Source organism: Numenius arquata, chromosome 9 (genome assembly GCF_964106895.1).
Source record: "Numenius arquata chromosome 9, bNumArq3.hap1.1, whole genome shotgun sequence".
Classification (NCBI taxonomy): domain Eukaryota; kingdom Metazoa; phylum Chordata; class Aves; order Charadriiformes; family Scolopacidae; genus Numenius; species Numenius arquata.
Genome location: NC_133584.1, coordinates 14,183,694 through 14,205,369, shown reverse-complemented (window position 1 = coordinate 14,205,369; position 21,676 = coordinate 14,183,694). Strand labels below are relative to the sequence as shown.

The following is a 21,676-nucleotide window of genomic DNA, read 5'->3' as shown; positions in this document are numbered from 1 at the left end:
CCTACTGGTCCACATTATTCGTCCCTTCTGTCAAATGGAAATGGCCCAATCTGATTAGACTGAAGCCACTGCTAACAAAATTAAAAAAGGGGATTGGGAGACACAACGCTTAAATCACTAGCTTTTATTCCAGCCCATTTCTAGCAGCATGGACTGGCTGGGTATACTGTAGCCATTTAAATATGGCCAGCTCTTGAGTATTGTTCTCTCTCCAAACAGGTCTTAAATCCATTTTACGTGTTCCAGCTGTTCAGTGTGTGTCTGTGGTTTGCTGAAGATTACATGGAGTATGCCACTGCCATCATAATCATGTCTCTACTCTCGATTTTTTTGACTGTATATGATCTTAGACAGGTGAGACACCTCACCTCTTTCCACAAGGAGGATTTTTTTCTAAGTTCTGTGAAAGGCCAGGGTGTTACAACATGCACATGTACAATGTTATGAGAGTTACTCAGAGTTTTAGTCTCATAACATTGTGTAGTAGCAGATGCAATGACCTGGCCTCCTAGTCATCATAATCTCCATGTGGTTCTTTACCCACATCCTCCCTTCCCCATTCCAGTGCTTTGCTTGGTAACCTTTTGTTACATCTTCTCCATAATTAGGGTGGGGAATTTCTTTCTCTGTATGATTGCAGAGTTTCTGTCAGGGCCAGACCCCAGTTTATGAAGGCTCTCATAACCACAAATAACAAAAGGGAATAATTGTTAGTGGATGAATTGCATCATGTTAGTAAGATGTAAGACTTTTGTGTGTTCTCTTTTAATTTATAGCAATCGATTAAACTTCACAGACTGGTTGAGTCTCACAACAACATCATGGTCACTGTCTGCAGAAATAAGGAAGGTGACTCCTGTACACTTCTTTCTTCAATGTATTTCATTTCTATAGCAGTTTATATCACAACCGAGAATGTATAGCATCACATTCCTTCTAGAGCAGTTTCCTCTTCTCCCACCTCAATTACTATCTTATGCAGATTGGGTTAATTTGACCTAGAATTATGTTGTGGCACATCAATCATATTCATAACTGTTTGAGCACAGCCTTAGTAAAAAATTAGCAAGAAAACAATGTCATTTTTCTTAAAGCAGTGCTGACGAAGCCAACCACATAGCCATTAAATGGTTGTGAGTCCACCTAATTGCTCCATGCAAATTCTGTTCATTGCCATAGTATTTAGAGCCCAATCCAAAAAGATGGAGTCAAACAAAGAGATGTAGATCCAGGCTTCTTCGGTTAGATCAGTGCATTGGAACAATAACCATTGGTTGGGCTTCTGGGGAGATAAGAAGGAATTCTGCCGTTCGAACTGATGCCTAGGCTTTTCTAAATATTGGAGGTTGTTTTCTTATGTCCTACTTGTGGCCCTGTGTTTATCAGCCATTATAAAGAAGTAACAATCTATACAGCATGTAGTTCCTTGTATTTTTTCCCCTTACCACAGAGAAATATATGAAGCACAAAGTTTGCATTACATGTCACCTACAGGTTTCCAAGAGCTGGAATCACACCATCTTGTTCCTGGAGATACGCTGGTTTTGAAAGAGGGAAAAACCCTTTTGCCTTGTGATGCCATCCTGATCAGCGGGCAGTGCATTGTAAATGAAAGCATGCTGACAGGTACAGCACCTCCCTCCCAGGTTTACCATCAAAACATCATCACAACCCTATGGCTTCAGGCAGTGACATGGGACATACGGTGTTATCATGTCTAATCCTTATTATGAGATAGTCCTATCCTAGAAGGGGATTCTTCCAGGTGTTTGCTATAATGAAGACTGAATTGTAGTTAGCCCCAGATTATCTAAATAGACAAGATGGACTTCAGAAAGGGCAGTTCATCCTTTTCTTCCTTTCTGGGGTGTAGAATTTAGGATGGGATCCTCTGCTTAGAAAGGAAAGAGTGGGCAGTGAAGAGAAGTTAGCAGGACAGGAGAGGAAACAGCAGATACAGAACAAAGCTGTTCCCACACAGGGCCCACAGTCTGCTCAGGCTGTAGGGCTTTCTCTCGGTCACTCTGAATGTCTTGTTTCTGATCGCTGCAACATCTCCAACCTGCTGGAGTATCTGCCTAGCTCTCCAGACGCTTAGCCCCACGTTCATGTGATAGCAGTGGAGAACATGCCAGGTGGGAGAGTTCACTGCAAAGCAGGATCTTTGGGGCAGGAAATGCTTGTAGTTTTGCTTCTTGTCTTTAAATTTAGTCTTGGTCTGGATCAAACTGAAACCCACGGTTCTGAAATTTCATGTGAATGAGAAATTCCAGAAACCCCTTTCACTTAGAAAGCTTTAGCTGTCAGAAGATATTTCTTCTGCTTCACCTTAGTCTATCTGCTCTGACATAAACAGGACATTTGTCAGCTGTCAAGCATTGGGTTAGAGGCTGTCCTTTTTACTCTGAAAAGGAAATAGAGAATGTCATATTTAATCTGCCTAAGGGAATAGTGTAGTGACCTGCACATGAGGTTCAAACTAGGTAAACAACTTGGGGCCATCAAGTGGAGTCATGCAACTCCAGTTGAGGTCTCTTTTGAAGTCTGTATATGTACAACCAGGGTTCAGAGTCCTTGGATTGCTTTCAGTTCTCAGACTTACATGAAGCTGTTGTGCCGAGGCAAAGGAGAGCTTTTCTCTGGCAGAGTCTGCTTGCTAGTCTTCAAATTCTTACTTGCTCTGAAGATGTCACAATATAAAAGTAACATTTCTCTAAACTAGTTTCTCTGGTAAATACCTTTAACTTACCATCTAGATGTTTAGATACTGTACTTACTTGAAAGTCAGCAGGCTGATTTTAAGATGTACCGAAGTTTTCTTCATCTGAGCTAATCTTCCCTAGGGGAAAGTATTCCAGTAACGAAGACCCACTTACCCCAAGCTGATAACTTCAAGCCTTGGAGAAAACACTGTGCAGAGGATTACAAAAAACACGTCCTCTTCTGTGGAACAGAGGTCATACAGACCAAGGCAGATGACAGAGGAGTCGTGAAAGCTGTGGTGCTGCGGACTGGTCAGTCAACACTTCAGTTTGCTTTTTCTTTCATGCTTTTTCTTACTGCAACAGTCTGACTTAATGTGCCTGGTCCCGTTAAATTAAAGGTGTTAAACTAGATCCACAACAGTCAGATGGAGAATTGATATCCTGGGCTGGGCTAAGCTATTATGCATTGTTTCTGTTTGCTTGGAATAACTTTTACAAAAAACACTAGCATATGATTGCTTCTGACACATTGAAAAAATCCTGCTCCTTAAGACAAAAGTAACTTTTTTCTATATTCTGCAGAGTAGGTCACATACACTGAAATGAAAGATCTGGGCCTTCTTTCTTAAGTTACAGAAATTATGAATAATTTTAAAGCCCTCCATTCTTTGTAGAGAACTTTTGGAAATCTTTTTCTCTTGGAATGATTTTAGTTTGACTTTCCAGGTTTCAATACAGCCAAAGGGGATCTGGTGAGGTCCATCCTCTATCCTAAACCCATGAACTTCAAGCTGTACAGAGATGCCCTTCGGTTCCTGATGTGCCTCATAGCACTTGCAGCCATTGGAATGATCTACACAGTGTGTGTATTTGTACTTAATGGGGTAAGTTACTAAATGCAGGAGAAATTGTCACACCCATTTTTAAGAGACTTGAAATTTGAGTGGCTTCATGTACATTTATATATAAAAATATGGTCCTTGTCACTCTCCTTTTTGCCATAGTATATGAGGCCATTTTACAATGTAATTGAATTTCTGACAGTACATAAGCTCTCATACATTCAATTCCAAGGTGCCAAAACCCACTGTTTCCCAATAGTAATTTATACCAAGGTCTTAGCAAACCCTGTGCAAGCACTGCATGTCTTTTCAGCAGCCTTCTGCATGCTGACTGTCTCTGTTTCTGTGTTTCCTGCCCTGGGCTTGCCAATACATGTAATTATCAATGCATGTAATTAGCATAATGCTTTCTAGGGCTCTGAAAATGGGAGATCCTGAGAGCTTAGCGCTCTGCAAGTAGCTTCTACAGAGTTTTTATGGCACTTTTTGTACATTTGTAGAAAAATCACAAATGAATCATGGATTAAATGGGACACAGGCTGATGTGTCATTGTTAAAAGGCAGCTTTCTGAAAACTCCTGTTTAGATCAAAGACCCATCTATCCCTGTCCACTGACTGAGAGTTATTGGTATCAAATGCTTATGGAAACTGGTTAGGAAGTAGGGCGAGTATAGAATATTTCTTCCCAGGTATAGTCTTCTAACATCTTGAAGAGAAAGGTTTAACAGTTCAGTAAGCTGTCTTTTCTATCTAGATCATCTAGCTGTAATAGCCACTGAAAATCTCCCAGTGTGGTTTAATATATTTCTGGATTCATTTATGCCTTGGACTTGACAGCACCTGTGGCAATGATTCCTACAGTTACATTATGTGCTGCTTAAAAATGTTTTTAAAGCTGCTAAATCACTGAAGACACTGTAGATTTTTGTTTTAGAGAAGTAGCAAAAAGCTGCTTTCTGCCTGATGTTTCCTGTACTATTCAAGATTTAGAGGTCATTGGCCACCACTTCAGCCACCTTTCTTCCATGTTACAGAGCCCTGAGCAGTACAGGTGTAAACACAGATCCCTGAAATTTACTGATGTTACAAAGAACTCCCCATTTTCTTCTGTCTTTTTTTTTTCCTTCTCCATACTTTTATATAGTCATTTGGTGGTGGTGGGGGGGAATGGAAGGGGGATAACCTTCACTTAGTTATCACTCAGCTTAGTATCCTTGAGAGCCTTTGGGAAATAACTTTTGCAAAGCCAACTATCCTGTATCAGTTGAGTCCCACATCTCCATTGATTTTTTCCAGAGATCTCTAGGAAGTTCTCTGATTTTTCTCCGGGAGGTTCACTGATGTTTTCCAGGTTCTCCAGGTCTTCCCTCTGTGAAGACTGTATTAGCTCTTCTTTAATGTACCATGTACATCAAGGGTCAATTAATTTTCTATAAATAATTTTAACGAAGTTTCTCCATGTAGAACTAAGACCTACTGTGTCAGGAAGCAGCAAAGACCAGCTGTTCCCTAGTGGAAGGCAAGTCAGGAGCGGAGGGTGACCAGAGCACAGGTAGTGCCCTCACTGACCAGGGCACTGTCACACAGCATCTGAACATGGTGGGGAGAGCTGTGTGCTGGTAACAGGCCACCAGCAGTCCCAGGCAAGGCAAAGTGGTAAATAATCCAGGCAGACCAGTCAGAAGTGGAAAAAGACGAGGATAAGAGACAAGGCTGCAATATGCATTTAGAGGTGTCCACCCAGGAGACAGTGCTAGAGGCAGGTACACCTGCAACATGGCTTTAACGGGGCCTGAAGGCCCAGGCTGGAGCTTAAATGGAGCTCCTAAACACATGAGCAGAGGATTTGGGTGGAGGTGAGTCTAGTGAGAGTAATTAAGGCCTATTAGTGTACCTACAGCCCTGCTATATTGGTCTTTAAATCTCTGGAGAGTTCACCTGAAACCCTTTTAAAAACAGTTCACTCATTCTCGTGCGTCAAGGTCAATGTAAGAAATAGTTGTACATTGTAAACAGTAGTTCTGTGATTTTTAAAGACTAATTGCTCTAGAACTTCTTCAAAAACTTCCAAGAAATCAGTTCATGCCTTGATAATTACTGCCAATGTAAAGTCCACGTCTTGAGTTGCAAGGTTGATTCTGCAATTCAGCTTTTGGATCATTTTTCTCCTTTGGAATAGTCTACCATCAGTTGGCTCAGAAGATTAATTCCCCTAGGGATATCAAAGAAAGTGTGTTTAAGAACATATCCTGGTGTCTGTTTTGCAGCTTTTCCTTTTTTTGTTGTTTAACTCATCCCTTGTATTGTAAAATATGTGCTGATGTTATTATAGCAGCTGAAACTGTCTTGTCAGACTGGTGTAAGATTCAGTCACATGATATACTAAGTGCTTTCTCTTCTGTGACTGTGTTATCTAAAGGTGGTAAGTGCTTCATTCTAATATAAAATACATACAAAATATTATCAAATTGGTGTCTTCTGTTGTCTGAAACAATATCAATGAAGGGAGAATGAGAACGTGATGGAAATTCAGCACATCAAGTGCAACATGATTTATAGTCAAAGTCCCAAGCTCAGAACCAGTAATAATAGAACTCTAATGATGGTTTGCAGATCCTTCTGAACTGCAAGTTGGCTTTGGTTTGCAGTGCCTCAGTTCTGAGACCCCAATTTGAAATGCATTCAATCCTTTAGCAGTGATATCAACTGCCAAGAATAACAGTGCCGGGATTCAGCGTACTGGCAGTCAGTTTAACACTGACCTCTAAACTCCCAAATTAGAGATTGCTTTTAGAACTGTAACTTTTGCTTATATGTCTCTTCCTGCAGGTAAAAGCAATTTCCTTTCACAACTCCTAGAACATAAAGTCAGAAGAAATCATTAGCGTATTCATTCTGCCCTCCTTTTCAGCACCATCCCATATGTCTCACCTGTCACCCTAACACTGAGTCCAGAGCTATGCCTTTAGGCAGTTGGATGAGCGCCCATATAAATGGCAGATTCTTATGTGCTGTGTCATGGGAAACTGGGCTTGACTGAGGGTGCAATAACCTTGCTGGCGTGTTCAAACTCATTTGCTTTGGAGGAGACTGTGAGCTCTACCTGGTAGGTTTGTTGGCCTGGAGAATGAAGGAAGGCCTGGAGGCTGCTCTGTAGCAGTGGTGTATCCTTAAAGCCTTTGGTTAAATCAAAGCAATTAATTTCTTAGGGAGGTGAATACATAATGGACCACGGGCAGAAAACACCACAGCCTGAAGCACCTGCAGTGGAGAGGAGGAGCGATGAAGAGGTCTACACTCAGACAATCGAAGCAGCACTCCTTGCCACCCTCTTGCTGATAATTGCCTTTGGTTTTATGGCAGGAGGAGGCAGGAGAAGTGGTGAAGAAGGCTTTGGATGTCATCACTATTGCTGTCCCCCCAGCTCTGCCAGCTGCCTTGACAACAGGGATCATTTATACCCAGCGGAGGCTGAAGAAAAAGGGCATCTTCTGCATCAGCCCCCAGAGGATCAACATATGTGGACAGCTGAACCTCATTTGCTTTGACAAAGTAATTGCTATGTGGTGATTACTCTCTTACTAGTAATGGCAGCCGTTCTGGGGGTGGGAGAGTATGGGTTTGATCAAACATTTCTATTGTATTTTAGAAACACACTGGCCAATCTTGTATGCTTAAGTTTGTGTTGTCTGAACAGACACTGTTGCAAATTGTTTTTCTTGCAATCTAGGAACTGGATGATAGCACTTTCTCTCTCTACTGTGCTGGCATTTTCTGGACAGTAGCTTCTTAAAATAAGCCTTGCTTTTTATTCCTCTTGGAGCTCTCGTGTGGGAAGTTAATTTAAATGTACATTTTAACTTAGACTGGCACCTTAACAGAAGATGGCCTGGATCTTTGGGGCTTGCTGCCCTCTGAAAGGAACTGGTAAGGCTCCTTGACACACCAATGGCATTTAAATTTGGTGGGATAGTGACTGGATTCTCCTCCTAGACGTACGAACAAATCTGAAAGACAATTAATGTCAAATACAGTTTGAAGTTCCTCATGTTTAGATTTCCAATATTATTTCTATAGCCTCTGAAAAATCAGGCTTTTGCCTCATCCCAGGGGTCCTCTCCACATGAAATGATGCAGCCAATGTCATCAGTATTTGGCACAGCCCAAGCAGTGTAGTCTGCAGTAGACATGCTAGGTTAGATCTCAAAGCTGCAGTGGTCCCCAACCCTTTGTGATGGGAACTCACTCTTACCCATGAGACTGCCACTCACATCCTTCAGTAACCATGTTTTTGCTCATTTACATTTCCAGAAATGTGCATGCACAAAAATGCACAAACTTTTATCAGCCTCACAGCTCAAGTGTCATTATACAAGCCACAAGGAAGGTATTTTATAATAATCTGTTCCTCTGTCCATCCCAACCGACTCTTTAACTATGCAGAATACACCTATTCTGAGCATGTGTATCCCAGCCTTTAACACGTGTGTGAGAAATAGCTCACGGGGGAGGACAAGTCCCCAGAAACATGCTTGTGGTCTGACCATAACAGCCCCCGACTTAGGATTTTTTTGCAGCTAGTCATATATTGTTTGGTGTTCTCTGACGGTAATTTTTATGTTCTCTTTTGCATTAGCTTCCAGGACGTTCACAACTTCCCTGCGGACCACAGCCTGCCTTGGGGCCCAGTGTTCAGAGCAATGGCAGTTTGTCATTCACTAATTGTTTGGCAGGGCAAGATCCAAGGAGACCCACTGGATGTGAAAATGTTTGAGGCCACTAACTGGGTAAAGCTGTGTTTTGTTGCTGTGCAATAGTGGTGGGGAGTTTTGGTGTTCTCGCAAAGGAGAAGTGTCCCAAGCCCTCTGATGCAAATAGCCACTTCCCACTCAGAAGTAAAACAGGTAAAACCCAGAAGAGATGCCATATTTTGGAGATATGTTCCTTGTTTCTGCCTAGAGCTTTCACCTAGGGGTACTTTGAGTACATAGCTCGTGTAACTAGAAGTAGTGGATATCGTGCAAACCCCACTGGGGTCTCAACTCTGACTGTGGCTGCTGCCAGATAACAGGAAGTCCCAAATGTGACATATATGCAGATTAAGACTGCCTTTACAGAGCCTGTAACAGACTTCTGTGAGCTTTGAACTAGACGCAAGATTTTGAACTTTGTTAGAGCTCTGTCAATGTGGAGATATTTCTACCATCTTCAGGTCTGAAATCCTGCGCTGCTTTCAGTCTCTGTCCTGTTACCCACCAACAGCCATCAGTGCTGCTATTTACTCTGATCAGTTGTGGGGAGGTGGGGCAGAGGGGAAGGGGAATGAGCATTTATGAAAACTAAAAGACTGCAAGTCTGAGACGGATAAGAGGAAAGCAGCCCATAATTACCTGGTGGAAGGTAAAGCCACAAGCCATTGCTGATGCAAGATAAGAGATTCAGGGCAGGATTAGCTGGTTACGTGTGTGACAACATCTGTCTGTTTTGTATCATGTATGTTTACAAAATATGTAAAACAGATGAGTTTCAAGGAATAAACTATCCAGTAATACAGGAGTTACAGGGTGTTTTTCCCCAGGGGCATCACCTTAGGGTCCCCTAAGATGATTAGGCAGACACCTGTCAAAGTTATAAATTAAACAGGAATAATCTCGTTAAATAATTCCTGTGAAACATGAATAATCATATACTCTTTGACACCATAAAATATTTTTGTTCCTCACAGCCATGCTGTGATGATTAAAAAACCCAGCTGATTTATGGAGTACTTCAAGAGCAGAGGATGGTGCTTTCTACATTAATACAAATTCTTATTAATTATTTTCCAATTGGGTCTATGTTATATCTAAAGGTTTTTGCATATTTAAGTGGGCTGTAATGAATAAAGAATTCATTGTCAGTGAGAGGCCATAATCTATTTGCTGTGCAAGAGTACAGAAGTATCTTGGCGAAGGCGGTGAAGCTCTGGATTTGATTGCCAAGGGAAACAGTGGGTTTTCCATTACTGGAGTGTTTTAGTGTGAGATAAGACAGATCCCCCTCAGGAAAGAATGAGATACCTTAATTTGAGGGAGGGAAAAGCTCTAAATGATTCCTTGAGGTGCCTTTTAGCTCTGCTGGTGCTGTGATCTGAAAGATTTTTGTCTTTCAATACACAGGTGATAGATGATTCCAGTGGACACCACACTGAAGGTCAAGGATCCACATATGCCACAGTTGTTAGACCTGGGCCTAAAGCCAGCAGCGTAAGCTATTTGCAAGATTCATGTTCATGATCAAGTTAAACTGTCAGTGTAAGAGTTACCTTTCAGTAGAGAAAATTTTGATTGTCCTAGTCCAAGACAGCTCTCCACACTTTGTCTTTCTTGTACTGCCTCCAGAGACATTGCCTTGCTCTCTCTGATTAAAAAGAGATGCCTAGGGGAGCTTGCTGCTCACACTAGAAGCAGGTGGGTGCTGGATGACAGATTGTCCAGCTCAAGAATTCGCCTGTCCCAGTGGCTTGAGACTCAATCCAAACTCAGCTGAGTGATGGAGATCTCTAAAAGCACTTGGGACTGCAGTGGAGTCTGGTAGCTGATGTCAGAGGTGACATACACCAAGGGGGCACTTTCAGACATCCATTTTCCCTTTGCAAGACCAGTGTAAGACCTAGCAGAGTCCTGTTAAAGAAACGGGGACCGGTGAGTTCCTTTCAGTAAATTATATCTAATAGTCTGGTAAAACCATCAGTGATCTTTTCCTACTGCTTAAGCTAAATATTTCTATACAAATTTTGCATCCTCTTTACATACTAGTTCTTTCTGTCCCACTGTGACCATTATACATGGTTAGCTTCTTACCATGTCCCAAAGGATAGACCTAAAATCCTTCGGCCTGAGTTTAAAATCCTTGCTGCAGTATCTAACCCACTTGCTTTTCTCCTAGGCCCCAGTGGAAGGAATTACCATTTTGCAGCAGTTTCCGTTTTCTTCAGCTTTGCAGAGAATGTCTGTCATTGCTCAGGAAATTGGTGGGGAGCAACAGGTCTTCACAAAAGGGGCTCCAGAAACGGTAGCCATGTTATGTAGAGCAGAAACAGGTAACTAACATTTATAAATGTTTCCTAGAAACACATATATATGAGTGACTTTTTATGGTGCAGGGAAGTGGAAGGTCCAAGTGAGATTTCTAGGGGTAAGACTTTATACTTCAGCCTGACAAATTGGGGTCTCTCCGTTGTGCTCCAAGTCCAAATCTAAGGCTAAGCTCTCATACAGCCGTTCTCTGCAAAGGACTGCTAAGAGATAAAAGCAAGTACCATCTCTTGTACAAGGTGTACAATCTCTGCCAGAATAAGTATTTGAAAATAGTGTCTACTGGTCCAGTATACACCAAAAAAAGTTTTCATTTTTCTCCAAGCCCTGGGAGGGCAACTAGAAGAGCACAGCTCCTTCATGACCTACTGGAAGAAGGTAAGACTTTGCAGAATAGCTTAGGATACTAAGTGCAAAGTGACAGATCAATGCTTTCTTGTTGACCAAAGTTCAGTTCAGCAGCTTTCCTTCATGTCCTTGGCCTATTGGTAGACTCCAGGTGTACCTGCCCTCTGGGACAGGAGCCTTCTCCACTGCAAAGCTTCCTTTTATTAGAAAGCAGTCAAATGCCCTGATGAACTGTCTTTTCCCATTTTGCACAGTCCCATCGAACTTTGAAAGCAAGCTTCTGCTCTACACAGCACAGGGCTTCAGGGTCATCGGACTGGCATGTAAATCTCTACAGGCGGGGAAGCAATCTACTGATCTAACAAGGTAACCCATAGACTGCTCTTTATCAGCCACATTGAGCCACGGGCTAGTGGTGCCTCACATTGTACCATTACCACAACATCCCTGCCAAAAGCAGGGCTGTAGTACAGAGTTTTGTTAGATTTAGGCCAGGGGGAATCTGATTTAAACCTGGATATAGGTCTCTCTGAGAATGGGTAGAGGGCACTTCACTACCCCATGCTTATACATTTCTTAACAGTGGATCAACATAGGAAGTATAACTCTAGTACACACAGAAGTCTAGTACGCTCCTCCCTCAGTCCATCATTTCTACCAATCTTCTTGCATATTTATCCAGGCTTTCAGCTGAAGAGAAGCCTCTCTTCTTCACTGTTGTTGTTTGGTTTTTGTTATCCTGTCTCCTTGATTAAGCAAGGCAGCAGATTACCCCCATTACACTGCCTGTTCTCTAGTCCAGACAAAGTCAGCAGAGTTCTGCTGCTGCCTTGGTCCAATCCTTTAGCTTTCTAGCTTTAGCTTTCTTTAGTTTCTAGAGAAGCCAGCAAACTCTTCTTCTATGCTTATGGTATTAGTTTTCCACAAGCCTCACACAAGAAAACAAACACATGAATCAATATGCTTTTACCCAAATCCCTCTAGCTTTTGCCCATGATACTCCAGTAACAGCAGTTCTGAAACATTTGCAGTTACTTAGCATCTGCTTCCTCTCTGTTTACTAGCTGCAGGTCCTAATTCAGATGAGGCTTACTTGCTCTTTCACAGTGCTTTTTGCATTGCTGTAAGGGCCAATGACACAGAGGCAAAGTGCAAGCGGTTTGTTTAATTCTTGTGACAGGTTTCATAACAGACCTATCCAACCCAAAGAGCAAATGTGTGTGATGTGGCCCAGATTTTGCAGTTGTGTGTGCAGTTGTAGCATGCGTGATGTATATACTGCCAGGAGAAAAAAGAAAAGTGGAGGTCAAACACAAGATCTGCTGTGAAAGCAGTGACTATTCAGGCACTATCTGACTCAGCTACTCTGACTGCCATGCAAGTGTTTGGCATCACCTCCTTCTTACTACAGTGCCTAAAGTAAGTGTTCGAAAGCTTTTTTTTTTTTTCCAGACTTTTCAGAGTCAACCTGTCTCCCTGAGAGACCTCTAGTTTTTGAGTTAGGGATTGGATTGTTCACCAAATTCTGTTCTCAACTGCATGTGTTTGACTGTAAAACAGGCAGTAGTACAGGTGTAAAGAAAAGAGTTGGAGAAAACAGAACTGAGTTCCCACGTGCTATTTGCTCAGGTCCTGCTTTCAAGAGTAGCAGATACATTTACTAAGGTGTGTTTCTTTGTTGTACAGTCCTCAAATGAGAAGGACTAGTGTACATGAACTTTCCAAATCAGACCATCACAGTTTGGGAATCCTGCAGGAAATTCAGGGTGCTTTTTCATGCTGGCTAAGGATGGTGCATGAATGGAAAACAGTCCAACTTACCCATCAGGCTTCATGTTCCTATGTTGAGCAGGTAGGTTGAAATTGGCTCTTTTTTGATTTGGTAGTTAAGCAAAGATAAGCTGAAAGCTGGCTATGTACTGAACTCATTCTTCAGAACAAGGGAAGAAGAGAATAGAAGGATGAAAAACCAAGTGGAGATCCTCCATACGCAACCAGCACCACTTGCTGCCAGCGGAAAGTAAGCCCTGCAGGTGTTGAAATAGCACCACAAAAGACAGACAGCCTGGGACTGCTGAAAACTAACAAGTTATTTTAATTCTTTTGAGTTAGGTGGGATGGTTAAGTTATAACTGGCTATCAGCAAATTCAATGCAAAAACAGGCCAAAGGCAAAAAGAATAAAATCTGTCTGTCTGTTCTTCACTCTTAGGGAGGAGGTAGAATCTGATCTGACATTCCTGGGTCTGCTGATAATGGAGAATCGATTAAAGAGGGAGACAAAGCCTGTCCTGGAAGAGCTCAGTGCTGCCCGTATTAGGAGTGTTATGGTAACAGGTATCTAAAAAGGGTGGATTATTTATGTGACCACTGGCCCGGACAGGGAGTTCAACTATGTTTGAGTGAACAGCCTGCCACTGCTTTGTCACCACCACTGGTAGGAAGGCACAAACATTTGTGTCTTTCAGACAATTAGAGTCCAAGAAGCATCTGTGTTGTAATAATGAAGTGAGCTGAACCATGCAGGCTCATGTCCCTGACAACTTCACCAGGCTGCGTCAGACACCTGACTCTTAATCTGTGCTGCTTTCACCACAGATCAGAGCCTTCCTCTGATGCCTTCTAGTGGGTCCATTTGTTCTCCCTGTTAAGGTTATAAGATGACATGCACAAAAACATGTCATGCAAGATCCCCTCTTTATAGGGCCTCACGAAATCCTTTTGTCATAAATGAGCATGGATGCCAGGACAAATCACTAAACCTTATGCCATCTGGTAACTCATGGCTACCAGTCCCTATTTATCCCATTTTTTTCTTGAAGGGCTGGTTTGGATTTGGATAGGATTACCCCCAGTTTTTCCATGATCCAAAGATATTTTTCCAGGAGTCACACAGATCTTGTCTTCTTGGGCTTCACCTCTTTCAGCGCATATCCTACACCAGAGCCATCTAAGGGCAACTGATAAGAATCAAGGATACAAGCAGCAACTTAGCAGTGAATCCCTTACTGTTTTTTCTCTAAAACACATAATCTAGGAGCACATTTCCCATGTTCAAGCTGAAGATGAAAATATTTCATCTCCAGCTTAGAATGAAAATACATCAGTTCCAGATGTAAATAAGTTTAATTGTTGAGACAGACCTTATCTGCAAAGTTTTGATCTTTATCAAAAACTTTCTTAGGCACAGACATGGCAATCTTACTGATTCTTCAGATATATTTGAAGACTTGGAATTCAGGAAAAAGCTAATGTTTCATCCATAAACAATTCCTCATTGCAGAAACTTTTAGGTAACACTCCCCTTGATTTTTCTAGGTGACAACATTCGGACAGCTGTAACCGTTGCCAAAAATGCCGGGATGATTTCTGCAACAAACAGAGTGATTCTTGTGGAAGCAAACCAAGTACCTGGATCTTTTTCAGCATCTATAACCTGGAAACCACTAGAAGAAAACACAACTGAAGATTACAGAAGCCTGGTGAGCATATGAGAAGCAGGTGTTTTGCGGCAGGAAGACAAACTAAGCTGGAATGCTTTAAATAATGCAGTGGCATTATGCTACAGAGACCAGTCATTCACCATTGTCTGCATGTCAGAATGTTATGTGCTAGAAGAGTGTTTAAAAAGAAGCGTTCTTTATAAAAATGTACTCCCCATGAGCTTCCTTCCTAGCATAATATCTTGCAAACATTTTTTTGCTAACTGCCTAGCGAGGCTTGAGAACAGCTTTGCAGAAACCCAGGAAAGATTTGTCTCTAGCCCTTATGCTTAGCTGATGCCAGTTTAAAGCTTGTTTCCTTTCTCTGCAAGGTAAATTTGATAGTATACATGTGGATTTAAATTCTATGGAACTGCACTAAATGAACCAGCCTTGTTCAAGCAGGTAGAGAGTTTGCACTTCCCTATACCTGCATAATTAAAACACAGATTAACTGTTGAGAAATTGCATATACACAGTGAAACATAGGCTAGCTACGGTAAGAAATTATTAAATTATTATATTTAATCAAGCATCTCCACAAAGACACTGAGCCAAAACCAGTTACTTTCTCCCTGAAGAGTATGTCTGAAGATGCTGACCCTTCTCTGGGAAGGATTAGAGTCAGAAAGATGGCAGGGATTCTCTGCAGGGGCTGTTGAGGGGCTCCTTTCTACCAAAGCTCAGCCTGAGCAGTGTCTTCACTGTATTTCACTGCAAAAAGTCATGCCTCTCTATGGTGCCCATATGCTCTCTCTAGCCCCTCTCACTACTCACAGTGCAGCTTATCAGACTGGAACTGTTGCATAAATTCTATCAAATGTGGCAATGCTGAGGGCCAGCTTTTCAGACGTACAAATCACCCAGTTCTCACTGAAATTAATGACATTATATGCCTAAATCCTTTTACAAATCCGGGCAAAGGCAATGGGCCTTGAACCCAGGTGTCCCAGAGTCTTGAAAAGTGCCCTCCCCCTGGTATGTCATTTTGTTTGTCTGTAGTACTGCTTGTGTAAATGCAGAAGTAGCTTTTGAGGGCCTGGGAGCAGCACTCATTTTGTCTTGTTTTATAGGAGGATGATGGTGAGACTGAAAGAAAAATCAGGCTGGCATTGGAATCAGGCCAGTATCATTTTGCCATGAGTGGAAAATCTTACCAAATTGTAGCACAGCATTTCAGGCACTTACTTCCAAAGGTAAGATCTGCAGTATTTAATGGGAGTAGGTTTGCCATTCAGTAGAATGGATTAGCTGAAGAGATCCATAGCAGGACATCTTTTGGGACCAATTCTAACCCTGAAATACTCATGGGCCGGATGAATGTCTGATATTAATGTATGGGGAAGGATCTGAAAATCCCTGGATTTTTTTCTGCACATGAGAGGAGCAGACCTGCCTCATGGTGTGAGGACATTTCTTAAAACGTATGCTTTGACCTTGCACTGCACCGATTCTCTCATGTTTTAGAGAACAGGAGAAAACATGGTATTACACAGCATGTAATTCAGCATGACTTGTCTGTTTTATGGAAAGGATAGTGTCATGAATTCTCTTCTAGTAAATCCCTGCCTGGTAATCTATGTTAATTCAAACGATACACCAGGCCTCTTGTCCTTATTGTGATTGTGATTTTTTCAAAATATTAATAAAGATAGCCTTTATATTTGATCATCAGCCTTTCCTGTTTTGAAGCCTAGCATTGATTGTTTGAAAATGTGAATTTTTGGTAGTTTCTATTCCTGATTATCACCGAAATCATTGTGATTCTTGCCTCAAGTGCTTAAGTCACTTCCTTTTTTCTCCTTACAGCTCCTGCTGAATGGAACGGTTTTTGCTAGAATGTCACCTGGTCACAAATCCAACCTTGTAGAAGAGTTTCAAAAACTGGAGTAAGTTCATAATGAGCACTAAGAGTAAGGAAGTGCTTGATGAATTTCCAGGCTTGAAAAAGTCTAGTAAGAGCTAGCTTTTGTCTAACATAGTGTTCCCTAGAAGTGCCCAAAACTGAATCTTCCACAGACATACACCTTGGCAATTAAATTCCGAAAACCTATTAAAGAAGAGACACTGATGTCCATGTCGGTTTGGCAACCTGTCAAAGACCTAACACTCCCATGATTATGGGTTTCATTTTTTCACATCATCCTTCATTCTTACTTCTCTTTCTGGGCCTGAAGGAGGGGCACTTGTCTACCCAAGATTTTTCAGAATGTTTCCCAGCACTGCAGCTTCTCTGACGCAGTGGTCTTTTTACTGTGCTCTTCCTGGCTCAGTGTGGTGGGTTAGAAAGCATGGAAGGGTAGTCTGGATTGGTATGCCCTGTGCTGCTCATAGTCACAGAGGTGTATATATATCCCTGAGTCCCAGGTGTCTTGTTGCTTGTTATTCAACTGTTTCCCGAGTCTTTTGAAGACCCCCACTCTCACCTCAACTAGCTAGCCCCTGGACTTGCCCTAGAGCAGGGTAAGCTTAGGCTGTTTGATATTTTCAGCCTGGTATGAGCAGTTGTGAGCACCCCAACCGCTGTCTGGCGTCCCTGGAGCACCATCAGTGCCTCCCAGTGAGAACTTCCCCTGCACTGAAATCCAGGCCTCAGCAGTAAAAGACACAAATTAGTCAGCTCCTGAAGCACTGTGTTGATTTTACTTGGGTGCTGCAGATATAAGGATTTACTTTTAGGGCTCATCATTTCACAAGGTTATTTCATCCTCCGTTTCCAGATGTCCTGTTAAGCCCATGTTCTCCTCCTTTCTCTGCTCCAGCTGCCTCTGTCACTATCTGCACCAGGAGATTCTGGCAGGGCTAGACCCCCCAGCAGAGAGCCTGTTTATGTCTGTTCCCAGTGAACTTTAGGTACCAGTGGCTGCAATCCTTCCTTTCTGAGCAGGGCTGTCACCATTAGCCGTTTCCTCTATTATGATTGACCTTAAACCCAGTGAGGGTGGGAGACTGAGTCCGTTGTAGTGAACACAATACTTCATGCTAATGTATTCTTCAGTCTGTCACAGCAGGAGCTGTTTACTGTAGGCACATCTGAGGTGCAAAGCCAAGACACATGCACAGTCCACAGTCCTGGGCTTGTATTTCAGTCTTTCAACTTTCTAGAAGGGCTTTTAACAAAAAGCTCACGTGACTTTCTTATACGACTCACATGGAGGAGGTTCTGATTCCCTCCTGTTTATAGGTCTCACTTTTCCCAGCACTGAACTGTAGGTCACTTTTTTTTTTAGCTACTTTGTGGGCATGTGTGGAGATGGAGCCAATGACTGTGGGGTAAGTGAAAGTTCTTTACAATATTTTACAATTATATGGACTTTCCCATGCCGTCATTCCCATTCTTCTTCTGGACCCAATGCCTCAACTGCATCCCAGTGGAGGAACCTTTTGGGTGGAGCACACCCAGGGAGTGAAGAGGGACTGCTGTTCACAGAACGCATCCTGTAATAAGGGGTCATTTCTTGGCTGACATGTCAGTTGCTGTGTCTTCCTGGTTTGTGCGTGCTGAAGGAGAATGTAACTTCCAGGCTTTGAAAGTGGCACATGCAGGGATATCGCTGTCAGAGCAGGAGGCATCTGTGGCTTCACCTTTCACATCCCGGACCCCCAGCATAGCCTGTGTGCCAGAGCTGATCAGGTAAGCATGGGGTTTTGTTTCCTGTTACATAAAGGAGACAGTTCCCACTCCTCTCAAATATTAGCGTTGGGTGTTCCCACCAGGCCGGAATGTACATATCTAGAGAAAAATAAGTGTCTTTGACCTTGAAATTGCCGTTTGCCTAGTTCCCATCTGAAACTCCTTCAAGATATATTAATTCACTCAAAACTACAGGCGGAGGCCATCTACAGCTGAGCTTTATGCCATTAGCAGTATTTTAAATGCAAAAGAGCGAGCAAAATGAACAATGCTCCATAAAGCTGAATCAAATGCATCGACCTGTACACAACTGTTAGGCCCTGCCTCTGATACCCTATGCAAGCAAAACGTCAGCATCTGTTATGCCAGGGTCCTGTTATTGCTTACTCTGGCAGATGAATAACGAGAGTGCATTATCCTCGCTGGATACTATATGCTCACTTCGGGAGGAGAGGACTTGTTAGTTTGAACTCACTGAGCAGCTGCTTGGCTTTGTATGTTTTTTGTCATACGGAGTCATTACCTGCACTGTTAATATCAGCAGGAAGACTCACTGGGGTAAATTGTGGTCTTGGGAACACAGGTGACTGGAATCAAAACCTTTTGCTTGCAGCAAGATTTCTGCAAGTGAAGATTATATTTTCATTCAGGCCAGCTATTCATGTCTTCACACAGGGAAGGCCGTGCTGCCCTCGTCACTTCCTTCTGCATGTTCAAGTATATGGCACTGTACAGCACCATTCAGTACCTTGGTGTTCTTCTACTGTACTGGGTACGTCTTGGGAACACGTTGGCTAGAACTGGATGAGCTACTACTCCCTTGTAAGAGAAAAATGGCATAAAAGCCACAACAAACCTAGGGTATGGAGCTTTACCTTTATCTGAGCTGCTGACTTCTGTGGTGTGATCATATGGTCCTCCTGTACCCTTAGATGAAAACTGGAAAGCTTCTTCCCGTTAATTTCAGCCAGTGGGCGCAAGATCCAAGCTGGGCAAAAAGAAGGCTGAGATACTGAACAGTATTTTGGATGAAGGCATATGTCTGTGAAAAGGGAGAATCCAGTGTAAGCATATGCTGTTGCAATTTAGTCAGCATTTAAAGCATGAATTAGCTTGACAGTAAGCAAAATCCCCTAGAGTGCCTTAAACCACTTTTGCATGGCTTCTTCCCAAACAGAGAGGAGGGCTTCGCATTCAGAAGTCACTCGGCATTGAGAAAGCACATCTCTTCAAATAGCCTTCTTTTTTATGGCATTGAGTGAACTGGAAGCATCGTTAGTCTGAACAACGAATCTATTGGCAGGGTGGTGGATTGTGTGGTCCCCTTCTCTGCTGACTGGTGTTTCAGAGCAAACAGCAGAGCATTAGCTCCATGAAAAAAATACAGCTTTCTGAAGATGATATAAACAAGCCCATGGCAAATGTCTGATTTGTGGTTTTTTTTCTTTGTGTTCCTCTTTTCAGCAACTAAACTCCTTTGGGAATTACCAATTTTTGTTCCAAGATCTGGCTATTACCACTGTAATTGGTGTGACAAGTAAGCCCCTTAGTCATCCTATGCATTAATGAGAGAATGATCTCAAAAATTTTCCACCTCCTTGGAAATGCATAATCCTATGTACAGAAATGAAGAAAAGAGAGAGACTACATAGAGTGCAGGATGTTTAGATTAGTAGGGGAGGTGCCTTGTTTGAGAAAATCTCTGAAATAAAATGGGTAATTCTTAGTGGTGCATTTACTTAGCATGTAGGTTGTTGACAACTGGGAAGTTATCTCTAGAAGAAGTAAAACCAGACCTAATGGAGTGGAAAGTCTATTCAGGTTTTTTCCTGATGACTTGGGAAGGCAGATCAATAAGATACCTAAGAATCCATGTCAGCGACATGGACAGTGGGGTTGAGTGCACCCTCAGAAAGTTTGCCGATGACACCAAGCTGTGTGGTGCGGTTGACACGCTGGAGGGAAGGGATGCCATCCAGCGGGACCTGGACAGGCTTGAGAGGTGGGCCCGTGTGAACCTCATGAAGTTCAGCAAGGCAAGTGCAAGGTCCTGCATGGAGGTTGGGGTAATTCCAAGAACAAATACAGGCTGGGTGGAGAATGGATTGAGAGCAGCCCTGAGGAGAAGGACTTGGAGGTGCTGGTTGATGAGAAGTGCAATCTGAGGTGGCAACGTGCGCTTGCAGCCCAGAAAGCCAACCATATCCTGGACAGCATCAAAATAAGTGTGGCCAGCAGGTCAAGGGAGGTGATTCTGCCCTTCTACTCTGCTCTTATGGGACCCCACCTGTGTCCAGCTCTGAGGCCCCCAACATAAGAAGGACATGGACCTGTTGGAGCAAGTCCAGAGGAGGGCCATGAAGGTGATCAGAGGGCTGGAGCACCTCTTCTATGAGAGATTTCAAGGCTTTCTGTATAGCTCTTTTACTCAAAGGATTTAACTATGTTAAATCTAAAAACAGAGGAAAACTGGTGGGGTCAGCTAATGCAGTCCACCAGCTCAAATAAGTGGGGACACTAGGTGCTTAGTCCAGGAGGATGCACAGAACATGGGGAACAGAAAATCCCAAGCCACAGCTGGCAAGTACCAGAAAGAGAACAGAAGAGCTTGAGCATATCCTTATATCCTTGGGCCTGACAGTGGCCAAATAAAAATTCAACATTTTCTTTTCCAGAAATGCCTCATGATAGTCAGATGTCATTAATTAACCTCTTCTGTAGCCAGTAAGATTTTGTAAGAAAACAACTCTGTATTTTGTACTTGATATAGTATTTGTATGTATTACAAAGAACATTATAGACTGTAAAAGTGCTGGCTATTGATAACAGTCAGTAATATACAACAGCACTGCTTGTATTTTGGACACATGAGTAAGCATGTCTGTGCATGTTTCAGTGAGTTTCACAGGAGCCTATCCAAAGCTGGTTCCCTACAGGCCTCCTAGCCAGCTCATCTCTCCCCCATTGCTGCTCTCTGTTGTACTTAACATCCTCTTCAGCCTCAGCATGCAGATTTTTGGGTTTGTGGTGGTCCAGGAGCAGCCTTGGTATTCCAAGACCGATATACACAGGTAGGTTTGTGTTGTCTCCAGCAGCTAGGACCATGCAGCCGCTTGCTCACCCCCCCTTCCCTCCCCAAGAAGGGTAAGGAGAAGAGGGAGGAAGTGAGGGGAAAGAAAAAAACACATGTGGGTTAGATAAAGACAGTTTAATAGAACAATATCAGAAAAGAAAAATAATAATAATACCAATAAAACCAGCAATAATAATGATGACACAAGTCCCTCTCACCACCCGGTGAATTGTCACTGTCCTAAGCAGAATTCATGCACTGTCCCCCCCCGGGCCAGCCCCATTTATATACTGTGCATGATGTTTATGGTACAGAATATTCAATTTGGCATTCTGTTGTTCTGTCTATACTTCTTCTCAGCTTCTATGGGAAGCTGAAAACAATCCTTGAAAAGCATAAACATCGCTTAGCAACAACTAAAACAGTATGCATTCCTTTCATACAACATCTGAAACACAACCACCACTAGAAAGAAAATTAGCTCTATCCCAGCTGCAACCAGGAAAGTCCCTTTCT

At 42.6% G+C, this 21,676-nt stretch overlaps 1 protein-coding gene across 1 annotated transcript in view; it reads left to right on the top strand.

Moving 5' to 3' along the window:
- Positions 1–21,676, top strand: part of LOC141468772 (probable cation-transporting ATPase 13A4) — a 42,010-nt gene that overhangs the window by 15,127 nt on the left and 5,207 nt on the right. Inside the window, exons 7-26 of the mRNA XM_074153940.1 lie at positions 220–354; positions 777–849; positions 1,495–1,626; positions 2,844–3,014; positions 3,432–3,589; positions 6,912–7,100; positions 7,414–7,475; positions 8,185–8,335; positions 9,707–9,793; positions 10,476–10,629; positions 11,227–11,338; positions 13,184–13,308; positions 14,290–14,453; positions 15,527–15,649; positions 16,263–16,342; positions 17,684–17,726; positions 17,978–18,087; positions 18,763–18,859; positions 19,552–19,624; positions 20,984–21,158. Coding sequence (XP_074010041.1) covers positions 220–354; positions 777–849; positions 1,495–1,626; positions 2,844–3,014; positions 3,432–3,589; positions 6,912–7,100; positions 7,414–7,475; positions 8,185–8,335; positions 9,707–9,793; positions 10,476–10,629; positions 11,227–11,338; positions 13,184–13,308; positions 14,290–14,453; positions 15,527–15,649; positions 16,263–16,342; positions 17,684–17,726; positions 17,978–18,087; positions 18,763–18,859; positions 19,552–19,624; positions 20,984–21,158 — 2,414 coding nt within the window. The remainder of the gene's footprint in view (positions 1–219; positions 355–776; positions 850–1,494; positions 1,627–2,843; positions 3,015–3,431; positions 3,590–6,911; positions 7,101–7,413; positions 7,476–8,184; positions 8,336–9,706; positions 9,794–10,475; positions 10,630–11,226; positions 11,339–13,183; positions 13,309–14,289; positions 14,454–15,526; positions 15,650–16,262; positions 16,343–17,683; positions 17,727–17,977; positions 18,088–18,762; positions 18,860–19,551; positions 19,625–20,983; positions 21,159–21,676) is intronic.